Source organism: Chelonoidis abingdonii, chromosome 8 (genome assembly GCF_003597395.2).
Source record: "Chelonoidis abingdonii isolate Lonesome George chromosome 8, CheloAbing_2.0, whole genome shotgun sequence".
NCBI lineage: Eukaryota > Metazoa > Chordata > Testudines > Testudinidae > Chelonoidis > Chelonoidis abingdonii.
Genome location: NC_133776.1, coordinates 75699203 through 75714776, shown reverse-complemented (window position 1 = coordinate 75714776; position 15574 = coordinate 75699203). Strand labels below are relative to the sequence as shown.

At 43.1% G+C, this 15574-nt stretch overlaps 1 protein-coding gene across 3 annotated transcripts in view; it reads left to right on the top strand.

Moving 5' to 3' along the window:
- DACH2 (dachshund family transcription factor 2) overlaps nt 1-15574 on the top strand; it is a 526494-nt gene that overhangs the window by 372936 nt on the left and 137984 nt on the right. For all 3 annotated transcript variants that reach the window (XM_075068738.1, XM_075068737.1, XM_075068736.1), the window contains one exon: nt 14311-14442. In XM_075068738.1, coding sequence (XP_074924839.1) covers nt 14311-14442 — 132 coding nt within the window. The remainder of the gene's footprint in view (nt 1-14310; nt 14443-15574) is intronic.

The following is a 15574-nucleotide window of genomic DNA, read 5'->3' as shown; positions in this document are numbered from 1 at the left end:
TTGCTACCAAGGAGATGAGACTAAATTACCATGCTTTAATTTTTTTAAAAAAGTAGTCCCATGTCAAAGCATTTGTGAGCTGGGCCTTTCTGCAGCTATGTGAAGACCACCACGTGTTAATTATAGAGTTTTGCTAATTGCATGCATTAGTGTAACATGTTTCTTCTTTGCTGAAATCTGAATCCCAATGGTGGATTTACTCCATGATGTTTCAGATTTTTTACGTGAAATTAGTATTGATATTTTTGTGTTTTATATTAAGGCTTTTAACAGGTTATATTTGCAATAAATATGTATACAATAGTTTATAGAAGAACTATATAAAATGAGTGTGAGCTTTTCAACTTCGCATAATTTAATTGGCTGGCCAGTCTGTCTCTTTTCAGCTTACTTCTTCTGTAACCTGTGAACAGTCTATCAGTGAATCACATATATAGAATAAGGTAAAGGTCACTGTAGTGCCACATGCTAAAAGTATTAAGCAGTACAATCTTGACAAATCATTCTCATGGCATAGATTGTAGAAAGAACGGAAAATGTCACCAAATTAATCAGTTCTCATGAAGGAGGCTATAAGAGGGACAAAGGAAAAATACAATATAATCCTGTTACCATTCTTTGTAATTCTAATTTCTTAGTTTTCCTTGGATATTATGACCTGCACTTTTGATTGTAATAAGATATTGTCAACCTTTAGGATGTGAAACTTTCTGTAAAAGATGTAGTTGGGTATTCGTCTGTAAAGTTTTAGCATCATTTTTCATTTTAACATTAATCACGGGCCTTAAAGTTTTATACATCACTACATGTAATAAGCAGACAGTTGACAGTACATCTGGGATCAATGTTTTGATATAATTATAGTTCAAACTGAGTCCTTTTGGGTTTGGCCAATGCATCAGACAGATCTGCTACCTTTACTTCTTCCTGCAGGGGAGGTGATCGTTTCTTTGAAAAGCTCTCATGCTCACATACTTTGGAGCAGAGAATTGAATTGGCGGGGAGATGGCCTTTGTGTCAAGGATGTGCCTTCTTCTATCCTTGTCAAGGCTGATTCCCAACTCTGACACTTTGAGTGCAGAAGGTGGGGGCCCACAAGCATTCTAAAAATAAATACTGGCAACTCCAGGCTTGTATTAAACTCCCAAGGTGACAGATTTTCTCTTACCTTGGATGGGTATATGCTTTCCACCCAAGTGCAAAAAACCCCATTTAAAACTAAGGAAAGCACACTTGGGAATTCCTTCCTTCCTGAAGCCCTTTCACCTCCCGCTCCATGGAAGAGCTGAGAAAGAAAACAAAGGAAATCAGCTGTTGCCACCAGCTAATTAAATCATGTATGCACAAACCTCTTAGGGACACAAAAATCCAATCCTATTCTTAAAAAAATATATTTTTTATTAAAAACAAAAAGAAAGAAAATACATCTTGAATGTAGGCTTTTGCTAGGTTTAAAAAAAAAATTACAAAAATTAAGCATCAGAATAGCTCTCTTAAGGTCCAGCTTAAAGGTTACAAGCAAAACAAAAGCACTTGAGGTTAGCACAGAGGAGTCCACAAGCCATAAAGAAATAAGAGGTAAACCTAATCACGTCTTCCTAAACATTTCCTGATCTACTTACATATCTGGGTTTTCAAATGAGTAGTTCTAGGTATGATCTGATGATTTTCATACCTAGCACAAGCTTCTACAGCATAGTTCCAGCCCTGTCTCGCTCTCCGGGAGAACAACACAGACAAACAGAGGGAAATTTTTTTTTCCCAATTTTAAAAAGTTCTAGCCTTCCCATTGGCTCTTTTGGTCAGGTGCACACTCCCTTCCTTTTACGTATGGACTTTTAAACCCTTTATAGATAAAAAAAAAAAAAAAAATGTAGAGAACAGCTATTAACAGGGATTGTATAGCTAACCACCTGGGTGGGTGTCCATAAAAGGGAGCTACCCTTCCCCACCTTCCATTTCTCACAATCTCCATGAAAGCTTGTCCGAATTATAAGCATTAGAATAAGTTGCGGTTCAGACATATTCAGTGGAGACTTTTTGATTTTAGCAGACAGATTCCATAGAGATTCTATCTGCACTGAGCATGCTTGTGGGTCTTGGGTTCAGTGGAACAACAGTGATGTATTTTAACTCATTTTTGTTATTGAGCAAATTCTATTTGATATTCATCCATGTTCTATTTGCGCCATCCTCAAATACTAACTGATTCTATCCTTAGACAAGGAATGATTTGGATGACAAGCGTTGCATAGGGAGGATTGTTTGGTCCAGGCATCTTTATTAGTGTACTAGCTTTTATGTTAATACTAATGTAAATATGACTTATCTTTCTTTTATGGAGGCTTTTAGAAGACAGCATTGACTAGTGACTAGATCACAAGTCTGGGAGGGAAGAAACATGGTTTCCATTGCCAGCTCTGCTGCTGACTTGCTTTGTGACCTTGGCAAGTCTTAACCACATTTCTGAAGGACTTTGAGTTCTACAAGTGAAAGCTTTACTTTATAACAAGTTTTATGTGTCCTAGCGCCTCAGTGTACTTTATAGACACTGAGCTGAGCTTCACAATATCCCTGTGAAATAAAAAATATACTTGTGGACCCATTCCACCACTGTTCAAAGTCAGGTTCATAAGTCTGATGTTCGTGTCTGTGGCTTTCTGGCAGAGGCATAATATGGAACAGCCAACTTCTGCCAAGGACTGCTGCCACTGCGTGCAGGTTTTCTGATGTTTGTATGGAAATTTCCAGCCAGAATTTGGCACTGGTATTTCCATTTTGTATTGAAAATGTTATATTTTAAAAATAATATATGAAATTTAATATTTGAAAAAATAGAAATGTTATTATGAAGAGATTAGTAATGAAGAGACAATACACCAATGAATTAAATTTGTAGATTTACTCAAAAAGATTTGAGATCAAATTCTATTCTCGTTTGCATGGGTGTAAATGTGGAATAATTCTACTGACATTTATAAAAGGAAAACAATTAATGGGGCTAATTCTGCTCTCCTGTTACTAGCATAAATCGAGAGACGCTTCCTGGGGTTTGCTAGCATAACAAGAGTGGAATTAGGTCCGTTTATCTGTAGCAGATTCCATATTTTTCTCCTTTGCTAAAATTTGGAGTTTGATATATACTCTTATTCACTGGATTCCTTTCCTATTTTTCACTTACGTAAAATCAGGTAAGCATGTTTTGTTTCTGTGATTTGCTCTCTAGCTCATCTGTTTTCTCCCCTTAGTTAGTACTCTTAGTTGTCACTTTGCTTTTTCTTGTTGTTACCTCTTAGTGATACATGCTGAGATACCATATCATCCCAGATTCTCTTTAATTGATTCCTGTTGCTATTGACTTGCATGTCCATAATGAACTGAGTTAATGGTTGTGTTTCCCTATTGCTTTATCCTAAAGATCAGATTCTGTCCTTAGTACTGATTGTCTAAGTAAATGAAGGTTGTGGCTGAAATTGTGCAAAATGTATTGTTTGCATAACAAGAAGCCCCACCCCCACCCCCATGAACAATTGTTCACTAACTTCCACCCTTACATTCTCACAAGTTATTTTGCTGTTACAGATTTTTTTTTCTTTCCTGTCTGAAATGGTAGCTAGGATATTTTTATATCCCTTGAGAATAGAAGTCCCTAGGAGAAGCATATACTCTAGTGCCTAAAATGTAGTTTATATTTGTTCCTAGTTTATTCAATTAACAGAGATAGGCAAAGGCTGCAATACAGGAACTTGGATTTGGACTCTGATCCAAAGTGCTCTAATGTTCTTATTGGGGGTTTTATTTAAGCCTCACGCTAAACAGTAGGAGCTTTTTTATCACCTGTGATCATTAAGTAGGGGTTGTATGTTTTAACAACATGGAGGCCTCCACTTTATGTTATTTAATGTGAAGATGAATTAGTCTGTAGGGCACTTTGAAAATGTAAAGCACTGTGTAAGCATTGTTTTATTACTTATGGAAAAAACTGAGTCAAGCCCGTCACCCCCAGTCTTCAACAGCATCCTTTATAAGATGTTTCAGAACTGTTTTTACTGTTTGCAATATGGTATCTCATATTAACATTTCATACCACCAGATGTTTCATTATTCCTGTTTTAGCACATCACACTTGACTCATAGCAGCTTTAAACACAAGTAACAAACAAGCTGATATACAGTGCCTGACTGTTAGACTGAAATAGTATGGCAGGCCTAAACTGCCTTTCATTTTGTTTTCTTTTGAATGTTATTAATTGCAATGTGTTGACTGTTAATTTAATTAAATGTTTTGTTTTAATATGAGAACATACTGCAGCGCACTGACTCACCATTTCATTTAATTAATTGCAAACCTTAAGTTTTGATTACTCATAGCCCCCCTTTAGTTAATTTCCTTGTTCACAGTTTTGACAGAAAAGCTTTCAGACTAATATGAAGAGATGGGCACAATATAACTAATTAGGAAAGTGAAAAATAGCTTTACTTAGAGCATAGGATTATTTAGATACATTCTGTCACCTTGGAACTCTCTCTGTAGAACTGACTTAGTCCTCTCTCCTGTTAACTGTCTGAATCTAGTTTTCATTGACTGGATATGCATTATATATGTGGAGGCAAATCTGCCTTCATTTGCACTTGAGCTGCCTCATCTATGTCAGTGGCATTGCAAGGGTGTAACAGAACTTTGGTTCAGTATATCTTCTTTTGCGTTTTTTCCAGCTCTGCCACTGGCCTATTGGGTGATGTTGGACAAGTCTGTGCCTTAGTTTCCCCATCTGCAAAATGGGTACAGTGATACTGACCTCCTTTGTAAAGCACTTTAAAATGTACAGGTTAAAACACTATCTAAGAACTAGGTATTATTCTATTAAGGGTATTTCAGAAAGTCTAAATTATGGTATTTCGTCACAGGCCTGATACAAACCCTCCTGTAGTTCCCTGGTATCCAAAGGGACAGAGTGTATGTTGTATTGTCCCTCAAAAAGCCTTATGTCGGCCAGTACAGAAAGGTTGGGGATGGGGTGTGGCATTGCAGTCATAGTCTCTCCATCCCAGTTTGGTTGATATATGCTCTCTGGTTACCCAGAGGGAGCAGCCTCTGCACTCCCTGGAGGAGGGAATGGAATAGTCCCAGACTTTATGCAGGATGCACAAGCGGAAGGCTATGCCTTGTACCATCCTCACACTCAGGCAAGGGCCATAGAAAATCTGGCTTTAATATGATTGTATATGTTGTGGCAAATTGCCGGTACTGTTCTGCTGGGTCTCGCGCTTTCTCTTCTCTGGGGTAGGTTCAGGGCGCTATTGCTTGCCTCTGAACCAGTTCTTAATCACTCCCCTAGTGTCCTTGGAGGAGGGGAGTGGAGAGGGAGGGACCTGGCCCGCCCTCTACTCCAGGTCCCAACCCAGGGGCCTTGGGGTTGTGGTGAACCACTTGACTAGCGGTTTCTTCCCCTGGTTACTTCCCTCTCATACCCGTCAGCTTGTGAAGGGCTTCTCGCCTCTCTTCTATACAAGCCTGGTGCCCTTACCTAGGGTTTCTGTTGGGCTTCCCAATCCACCGCAGCACTCCTCCAAACCTTCTATTTCTCTCTGGACAAACTCTTCTCTTCTGCAATCTGCACTCTGCTCCAATCCAACCTTTCTCCTTCAACTACCACCCCTGTCTGACTGAAGCAGGGGTTTATATCCCATGACTGGAGTCAGGTGCTCTAACTGGAGTCAGGTGCTCTAATTGGAGTCAGGTGCTCTAATTGGCCACAGCTGTTCTAGTTAATCTAAAGCAAACCTTCCTCCCTTGGCAGGGAATAAGGCCCCCTGCTAACACTCTTATGCTGCCTTCTGGCCATGCTGTATCACATATCCCCCCCCCGCTCAACACCAAGGGGTTGGGCTACTCGGGACGAGAGGCAGTGTTGGCGTGAGAGGGCCATCAGCGTTGCCGTGTTGGCTTCCAGCCCTATGCTGGACCCGAAAATGGAAAGGTTGCAAAGAGAGGAACCACCGCGTCACTCTGGCGTTTCTTTCCTTGTTCCTATGCATCCACTGGAGCGGGGCGTGATCAGTCACAAGGGTAAACCGCCGCCCCAGGAGATAGTAGCGGAGAGTCTCCATAGCCCATTTTATCGCCAGACATTCCTTTTCAACAACAGCGTATTTTTGTTCCCTGGGGGGAGCTTCCGGCTGAGGTACAAGATGGGGTGCTCCTCCTCCCCTACCATCTGGGAAAGGACGGCACCGAGTCCCACCTCCGAGGCGTCCGTCTGCAGGATGAATTCCTTCTCGAAGTCTGGGGCCATGAGTACCGGATGGCAGCATAGAGGCTGTCCGCAAATCTGCAAATGCTGCTTCCGCCGCATCTGTCCACTTCACTATCTCGGGGCCCCGAGCTTTTATCAGATCCGTCAATGGCCCCGCTCTTGTGGCAAAATGAGGGATGAATCTCCGATAGTATCCAACTATACCCAAAAATGCTCTGACCTGCTTCTTGCGGATTGGTCGAGGCCAATCTTGTATTGCCTCCACCTTGTTCCATTGGGGCTTCACCACCCCTCTCCCTACGACATGCCCGAGGTATTTGGCCTCAGCTAGTCCTATCACGCATTTCAGAGGATTAGCGGTGAGACCAGCCTTTCGCAAAGCGTCCAGCACTGCTTCAACTTTGTCCAGGTGTGTCTCCCAATCAGGGCTATGTATAACTATGTCGTCTAGATAGGCGGCGGCATAGTTGGCATGGGGTCGTAATAACTTATCCATCAGTCTTTGGAATGTGGCAGGGCCCCATGGAGTCCGAAAGGGAGGACAGTGTACTGGAACAGGCCATCGGGTGTAGAAAAAAGCAGTCTTTCCCCTGGCATCCTTGGCCAGGGGTATTTGCCAATATCCTTTGGTCAGATCTAGGGTGGTTAGGTATTTGGCCTTGCCTAACTGATCAACCAGCTCGTCAATGCGTGGTATCGGGTAGGCATCGAAGTGGGATACTTCATTTAATTTCCGGAAGTCGTTACAAACCTCAGGGTGCCATCAGGCTTGGGGACTAGTACGATCGGACTGGACCACTGGCTGTGGGATTCTTCAATGACCCCGAGTTCCAGCATCTTTTGCACTTCCATCCTAATCTCTTCCCTTTTAGCTTCCGGTATTCGATATGGTCTTATCGTCACCCTTACTCCAGGGCTGGTGACAATATGATGTTGGACTAGTGCCGTTCGACCTGGTGGGTACAAAATACATCCTGGTTCCGGTGGATCATTTCAATGACTTCCATCCGTTGTTCTGGGGTTAAGTCAGGAGATATCTTTACCTGCTCCTGCGGGCCGTCTGCCTGAGGTAGAGCTCCTCGAGTGACCAGACACGTCTCTCTGTCATGCCAGGGCTTCAGTAAGTTGATGTGGTATATTTGCTCTGGCTTCCGGCGGTCTGGTTGTCTAACCTTATAATTCACTTCTCCAATGGCTTCCACTATCTCATATGGTCCGTGCCAACTGGCTAGGAGTTTGCTTCTGTGGTCGGCACTAACACCATCACCCGTTCCCCCGGCTGAAATCTTCGCATTTTCGCCCGACGGTTGTAGTATGTCCGCTGTGCCTCTTGTGCTTTTTCTAAATGCTCCCGTACTATCGGGGTTACTCGAGTTATCCGCTCTCGCATCTGTGTCACATGCTCAATAATATTCTTTCCTGGGTTGGGTTGTTCCTCCCAATCCTCCTTGGCGATATCCAATATCCCGCGTGGGTGGCGTCCATATAAGAGTTCAAAGGGAGAAAACCCATGGACGCCTGGGGAACTTCCCGTTATAGCGAACATTAGATACGGCAAAGAGTGTCCCAGTCCTTTCCATCCTGTGCTACCACCTTCCGGATCATACTTTTGAGGGTTCGATTGAATCTTTCGACTAGTCCGTCTGTTTGTGGATGGTAGACGGAGGTCCGAATGGCTTGTATACGGAGCAGGGCACATAAGTCTTTCATTAGTTTTGACGTAAACGGGGTTCCCTGGTCTGTCAGGATCTCCTTAGGGATGCCCACTCTGGCGAAAACCTGTAGTAGTTCTTTAGCTATTGCCTTAGACGTGGGGTTTCTTAAAGGGATGGCCTCTGGATATCGTGTGGCATAGTCAAGGATGACTAGTACGTTTCGGTGGCCCCGTGCCGACTTTTCTAGTGGGCCCACTATGTCCATAGCTATCCTCTCGAACGGGACATCAATAATAGGTAAAGGTACTAGTGGGGCCCGCAAGTGAGGTCGGGGCTATGCAAGCTGGCATTCAGGGCAGGAGGCACAATAACGCTGGACTTCTGCTCGTATTCCTGGCCAATAAAACCTTCTTAGTATTCTATCCAGCGTCTTGTCTACCCTAGATGTCCCCCAAATAAATGACTGTGAGCTAACTCTAGTACGGCCCTTGTGTTTCCGTGGGACTAGGAGTTGCTCTACTTCTTCACCCTCGTATTTGCTCTTCTGTACAACAGATCACGTTTGAGCACGTAATATGGCCTTGGGCCTTTGACTTTTCCTTCTACAGGCACTCCATTTACTTCCACTACCTCCTCCCTCACGTTTGCATATAATGGATCTTCGGCCTGGTCCTGCCCAAAGGTCTCACGTGCAGTGCTGAACTGACTTAATTCCAGGGGGCCTATTTCAACTCTTCCCCTGGGGTGCTCCCACTTGGGCCAGGAACCTCCTCTGAGTCCTCCGTGGCCGAACCTTCTCCTTGTCTCCTGTGCGGGTTCGCCTACCCACAAGGGAAGTCTTTTGATTAGCTGCCAGAATCCTGGTCCCTAACTTTTTAGCCGCCCTTCGTTCTCGCCTAGCCCTGCGGGTTTTCCAGGGGATGAGAACAATTCTGGAGCAAATTCAGCAAACATTGGGGCGAGGCTATCTTTAGTTGCCTCTGTCTCAACCTGGGGGTTGCTACCCTCTCCTGCCTCTATCGGGGTCAGTAAGTTCTCAAACCCAGGGAAGTCTCTCCCAATCAAACAGGATAAGGGAGCTTGGGGACTACTCCTGCAGAAACTCTGGTGGTATTCCCCTGGATTTCAATCCGTACTGGAATTGTAGGGTAAAAATTCACGGTGCCATGTACGCATGTTACCCCTGTGCTTTTGGCCCGAGTTAGTTGGTCTGTTCCCACCAACTTTCCCGAGACCAACGTGACAGCACTCCCCAATCTATTAATGCTATGGTTTTTATACCATTCATTTTTACTGGTCTGGTAAATCCATGTGAGGTCAATGTAACCCCTACCAGGTTGATCAGGCCACATTGCTCCCCATAACTCCCCAGATTACACTGCATAGGCACCTCCTTGTTGGGACATTGGGCTGCTATATGCCCCAATTCCCCACATTCATAACACCGTCCCCTCATTCCGGTTATCACCCCCTGCCTGGGGCTAGTTGGCCGGCCCCCCACCACTCTTCCCAAACCCCCAGGTCCCTTTCTGGCCTCGAGCCATTCCTCACTGTCGTTCCTCCCGGTTATAGTTTTTCTAGAGTTCTCGACAGTCCGGGGCCTTGGTTTGGGGTTGTCTCCTGGGTTGCCGTGTCTCCCCCGCTTGGAGTCTGGAACAGTTCGCGGGCTGCCAGTTGTCTTTCCACAAGGGAGACCAACTCATCATAGGTAGAGGGGTCATTCTGACCCACCCAAGTCCTGAGTCCTGGTGGTGACCCCCGCATATACCGGTCCAATATTAGTACCTCCATCATCTCCTCAGAGCTATGGGCTTCAGGGCGCAGCCATTTCCGGTCAGGTGGATCAAGTCAAACAACTGCGTTCGGGGTGTCTTGTCCGTCTCATATATCGCCATTCATGGAACCTCTGGGCTCGTAGTGCCGTTGTCACTCCGAACCTGGCCAGGATCTCTGCCTTTAGCTGGGAATAGTTTGCTGCAGCTTCTGCAGACATATCGTAATAGACCTTCTGGGCTTCCCCACATAGGAATGGGGCAAGGATACCAGACCATTGTTCTCGGGGCCAGGCCTCCCGCAGGGCTGTTCTCTCAAAGCCAGGAGGTATGCTTCCACATCATCCTCCCTGGTCATTTTTTTGTAAGTAATGGCTAGCCCGTATGGTCCGGATCCCTTCCCCCTGGTGATTCTGTTCCATAAGGGTCTTCATCTGGCTTATTAGGTCTCTCAGCAGGCTCGTCCTGAGCAGCCTGACTCAGCAGCAGCTGATTAGTCTCTTGCTGCAATCTAGTCGCCTCTTGTTGGGCGGTTGCCTGGACCCTGGTAGCCTCCTGCTGGGCCGCGGTGGCATGTATAAGGGCCTTGACCATGTCGTCCATCTTAAGGGTGGAGGGTTATGTCTCCCCCTGGACTATGTCCCCAGCGCGCAGATCCCACCCCTGACACACACGTGTGGCAAATTGCCGGTACTGTTCTGCTGGGTCTCGCGCTTTCTCTTCTCTGGGGTAGGTTCAGGGCGCTATTGCTTGCCTCTGAACCAGTTCTTAATCACTCCCCTAGTGTCCTTGGAGGAGGGGAGTGGAGAGGGAGGACCTGGGCCCGCCCTCTACTCCAGGTCCCAACCCAGGGGCCCTGGGTTGTGGTGAACCACTTGACTAGCGGTTTCTTCCCCTGGGTTACTTCCCTCTCATACCCGTCAGCTTGTGAAGGGCTTCTCGCCTCTCTTCTATACAAGCCTGGTGCCCCTTACCTAGGGTTTCTGTTGGGCTTCCCAATCCACCGCAGCACTCCTCCAAACCTTCTATTTCTCTCTGGACAAACTCTTCTCTTTCTGCACTCTGCTCCAATCCAACCTTTCTCCTTCAACTACCACCCCCTGTCTGACTGAAGCAGGGGTTTATATCCCATGACTGGAGTCAGGTGCTCTAATTGGAGTCAGGTGCTCTAATTGGCCACAATGTAATCCATCCAGGGCCATGAAATAAACCATGCTATGTTGTATTTTAATTCAGACTAAGAAATCATTTCAAAACCTCATTTCATTGCATGCTGATAGTATGTACAGTATAGATCATTGTGTATTTGAAGGTTTAGTTCAAGAATGTATGACTGTATGATATAATAGAGGTTATATACACTGTCGAACGGAGATTATACAGTGTCCTGACAAAAATAAATCATTAAATGGAAATGAATGCTGATTTGCCCTTTTGTCAATGAGTCAACATAGGTGTATCTATATGAGCATACACCCTGACATTTCCAGTTATCCAACTGTAATCAAGATTCATATTTTTAGAGCTAACTCAGAAAACAAAACTGGTTTGGATGCTCTGCATTAGCGATATTGCGGATCACTTTCTAAGTTCCCAGGAGTGTCTGTACTTATCTTATTTTGTGGCAGCTGCTGTCTCTGAGATGGAAATTGCCAGACTATGGCTTTCTAGTGAGCCTTGTCTTCTGAGTTGTAAATCAGAGGGGCAGATGTATAATCTGGGATGTTTTCCATATATGTATTTATTTTAAAGTGAGGCACTCAGATCTGGCTGTACGAAATAGAGTTCCTCTGCCTCTAACAAGGCAACCAATAGCAAGGAAAATGCCTCCTAAATTCACCCTGAATGGTGGGCAAGTCAGATGGAGAAGAGCCCTTTTTGCCACGGCTAGAGAGAGTTGAATCAGCTGCAGCTATGAATTTTATGACTAGTTAGCTGGAACCACATTAAATGGGAACATTGGTTCATAGATCAGGTCTGCAGTGTTCCTAGTTGAAGCCTGTGCAAATGGGCTATTTGTTGTACACTGGGTTTTCCATTATTTCAATCTGTCACTTGCTTGGAACCAGCAATTTGTGCTGCCTATGCCTTGTGTATTGTTCCTGACTTTTTTTAATTCAGGAATGCTACAGAACTAAATACATTGTTTGTATAGCACCTAGCATAATGGTGTCCTGGTCCATGACTGAAGCTCCTAGGTACTACTGCAGTGCAGATAATAAATGATATAGAGTGGGGGATGACCAAGTGGGAGCCTAAGGACCTCAGTGATACTCTTTAACTTCAAAATGGTCTGGAATGTGCTTGCTTCAACTCTTTAACTGTTAGCCAGGCTACCCAAGCTTTCTAAGGCATAGTATTTTTGCATTAGGGCTAATTGTTTTTTCTCCTTTACAGTTTGAAAGCTGAAACTCCCAGATGCCCAACCTCCTTGCTTAGAGTGACACTTATATGGCAGATGTCACAACATAGATTTCTGCCATATTGTTGTTTTTGGCTTTTATCCTCATGGCATAAATGCTTAGTTAGGGAGCTGAAAAATGTCTGAAAGTAATGACGTTGAATTTCTCCAGTGTTTGTTGGCGGTGGTTTGGTGATTGTACCAGTAATATTGGTGTGAGGATCTATAGCAACAAAAGTGGTAGTATTATGACCCTCTGACTCATATTTGAGTGATTAACAATCAGCATTTGCAAAAGTATAACCAAAAAAAGTGTATTTAACTATTTTGCATTTAAATGAGATTGCATGCTATAGCTTGAGTAGTGGTCTAATGTGTATCGGGTTGGGAATTGTATTCAAATATTGAAATAAAGTTTCTGATGCTGTTTTCTGAAATGAATTATATATCAATATTCTTATTTGTATTGAAAGAGCTCCCTATTAAAATACTATTGGTGTTTTCACATGTAAGTGATAGGATTAGGAAACAGATGCCTAGCTAGTATGAGCGATGTTCAGTAGATTTTGGAATAGAGAAGTGAGTAAATGCAGTCCATACCTGGGAACACTGGAAGGCTCTTAGGCAAGGAGAGAAACAGCTAACTACGGAAGGGAGTGGTTTATGAATTTGCTTAGATAACTGGCTTCTTTCTGAACCCATACCTTATGTAAATCAGCCACAGCTAAACAACATTGGCATTTTTTGGGCCTCTTACTATTTTTTTTCTTTTGGTCCTCTTACTATTTGTTTTAAATTTGGAATATAGATTTAATTTGAGCTTCTATTATGATGTTTGTGAAAAGTTTCCTTGCACCTGCAGACTTTTCACTCTTACGAAAGTTTGAAAATAAAACTTCTTCCTAAAATTTCTAATTTTCTAACTAACTACAGCACTGCAACATCTTCACGCCTGCCCCCCGCCCCCGCTTTTTTGTGCATGTGTTTAAAGTAATTCAGTGATTTTGTGGAACAACTGTAACAACTTGTGAATAATGTCTGATATAAAGCATCCCAGCCCACTGCCACTGAAGTACAGTGGGACTGTGTAGAGTCACAGCAAATGACACAGGACAAGTTATACAATATTCTATCAAGAGGGAGCCAGAAAAGCCCATTTAGCCTAGGATTCTAAAACCTCTAAACAAACTACAAGAACTATAAATGATATTTGTAGAGTTCTTTGGATTGTTGGTTTTCTCTTTCTTCATATTCCCAATAGGGGGAGAAACTGCTTCAGGTAAAATATTTCCAGCTCAACTTTGCAGACATTAGGATTTCGGGTAATTTGGACATGGTCTAAAAGAGCTTCTGACTTTCTGGATGCTGAGCTAAGCCAAAATGCCAAAACTTCTAAGGTTCATTCTTCTCTACAAACAGTACCAGTGATGATAACCAATGCCCAGGACCTACTCCCAGCTCCCTCCCCTCATTTCCTTTTCTTTCAGACTATATGGCAGAGAAAGTGGCTTTTGAGCCATTTGAAAATCTCCCATTCGTACCTGATTTATGCTGTATATTTTAGGGTCTGTTTAGCTCAGGGGTTCTCAAACTGGGAGTTGGGGTCGCAAGGTTATTACATGGGTGGTCATGAGTTGTCAACCTCCACCCCAAACTATGCTTTGCCTCTAGCATTTATAATGGTGTTAAATATATAAACAAGTGTTTTAAATTTATAATGGGGTTGCACTCAGAGGTTTGCTATGTGAAAGAGGTCACCAGTAAAAAAGTTTGAGAGCCACTGATTTAGCTGATAAACACTGTAACATCTTTCCTGGGCTGCGTGAAGGTCAAGTTTATAGTTACCTGAACTCTTAAAGGCATTGTTTCATTTCCAGTGGGACATTGCTGACTGGAAAAATACCAAAACTGTATTCTTCATGCCTTTTTTTTAATGTGTGTGTGTGTGTGTGTGTGTAGTGGTATTAATTGGGCAGCTATTTTTGAAATTAAGGACCTATATATATTCAGGAATTTCTTGCAGTTCTATTAGCGGATTGTGATCAAAGCAACAGGAAATAATATTTAAAAATAAAATCAGATCCAAACTATTATTGAACTATTATATTCAAAATAACAGAATAGTAATTGGCAAAGAGATGTGAACTGCGTTAATGTGTTTTATTCATATTGTAGAAAGGAATGCTCCATTTTTATTTATTTAGTTATTTATTTACATTTGCTAGGTCTAACAGCAGCTGCCATGGCTGAGGCAATGAAGTTACAGAAGATGAAGCTTATGGCAATGAACAGCCTCCATGGAAGTGGAAGCCAAAATGGAACAGAATCAGAGAATGAAGAGCTCAATTCTAATGCAGGTAAATATTGTCTCCTGTATAATCCCCAAGAGGGCTCTACCTCCTATGGTTTGGGCATAGAAAGCAAAAATGAGAGGCTGTCTGGTATTGTCATGCTGTTGCTATTGTAGTTAGTTATACACCCCCAGAATCAATTAAGAATCACCTAACACACTTCCCCAATGTTGCTCATAACAGTAATTAACACTAATTTTTCAGAAATGTTGCTTAAGATTGTTACAGCTTATGCAAAAATCACAAACATTCTAAATGCCTCTTTAAATACTTTTTATAGTAACAAAAGGCTTCTCTTTTGCCAAAAAATATTGAGTGTAGAGTTTTCCTGTAAATTATGGAAGGTTTCCAAAGTAATCTGACTTCTGGAATTCAGGATGAGTCACAATTCATCAGAGAGAGGGAAGGAGGGAATGGTAAATTACTACCTTAAACTCTGCAGTTCTGCCTTCCAGCACATTAGCCTTCCTATTTACAGCCAGAGCTATGAATTAGAGACATAGGAGGTGCATGTTATATCATAGATAACTGAAGATATTCTTAATGAAGACACTGAAACTCACTAGTGAGGTAGTTAAGTTATGAGTGTTAGTGAGCATGTCTGCCCTGTATACATATTCATACAGCACTGAACTAAACTCCCAAAGTTCTAACTCAACGAGCACTGGGCTAAAGATAAAATCTGAGATGGATTCTTTGAAGATCATAAGAACATAAGAACGGCCGTACCGGGTCAGACCAAAGGTCCATCTAGCCCAGTATCTGTCTACCGACAGTGACCAATGCCAGGTGCCCCAGAGGGAGTGAAGCTAACAGGCAATGATCAAGTGATCTCTCTCCTGCCATCCCTCTCCATCCTCTGATGAGCAGAGGCTAGGGACACCATTCTTTACCCTTCCTGTAATAGCCATTTATGGACTTAGCCACCATGAATTTATCCAGTTCCCTTTTAAACATTGTTATAGTCCCAGCCTTCACAACCTCCTCAGGTAAGGAGTTCCACAAGTTGACTGTGCTGTGTGAAGAAGACTTCCTTTTATTTGTTTTAAACCTGCTACCTATTAATTTCATTTGGTGACCCCTAGTTCTTGTATTATGGGAATAAGTAAATAACTTTTCCTTATCCACTTTCTCCACA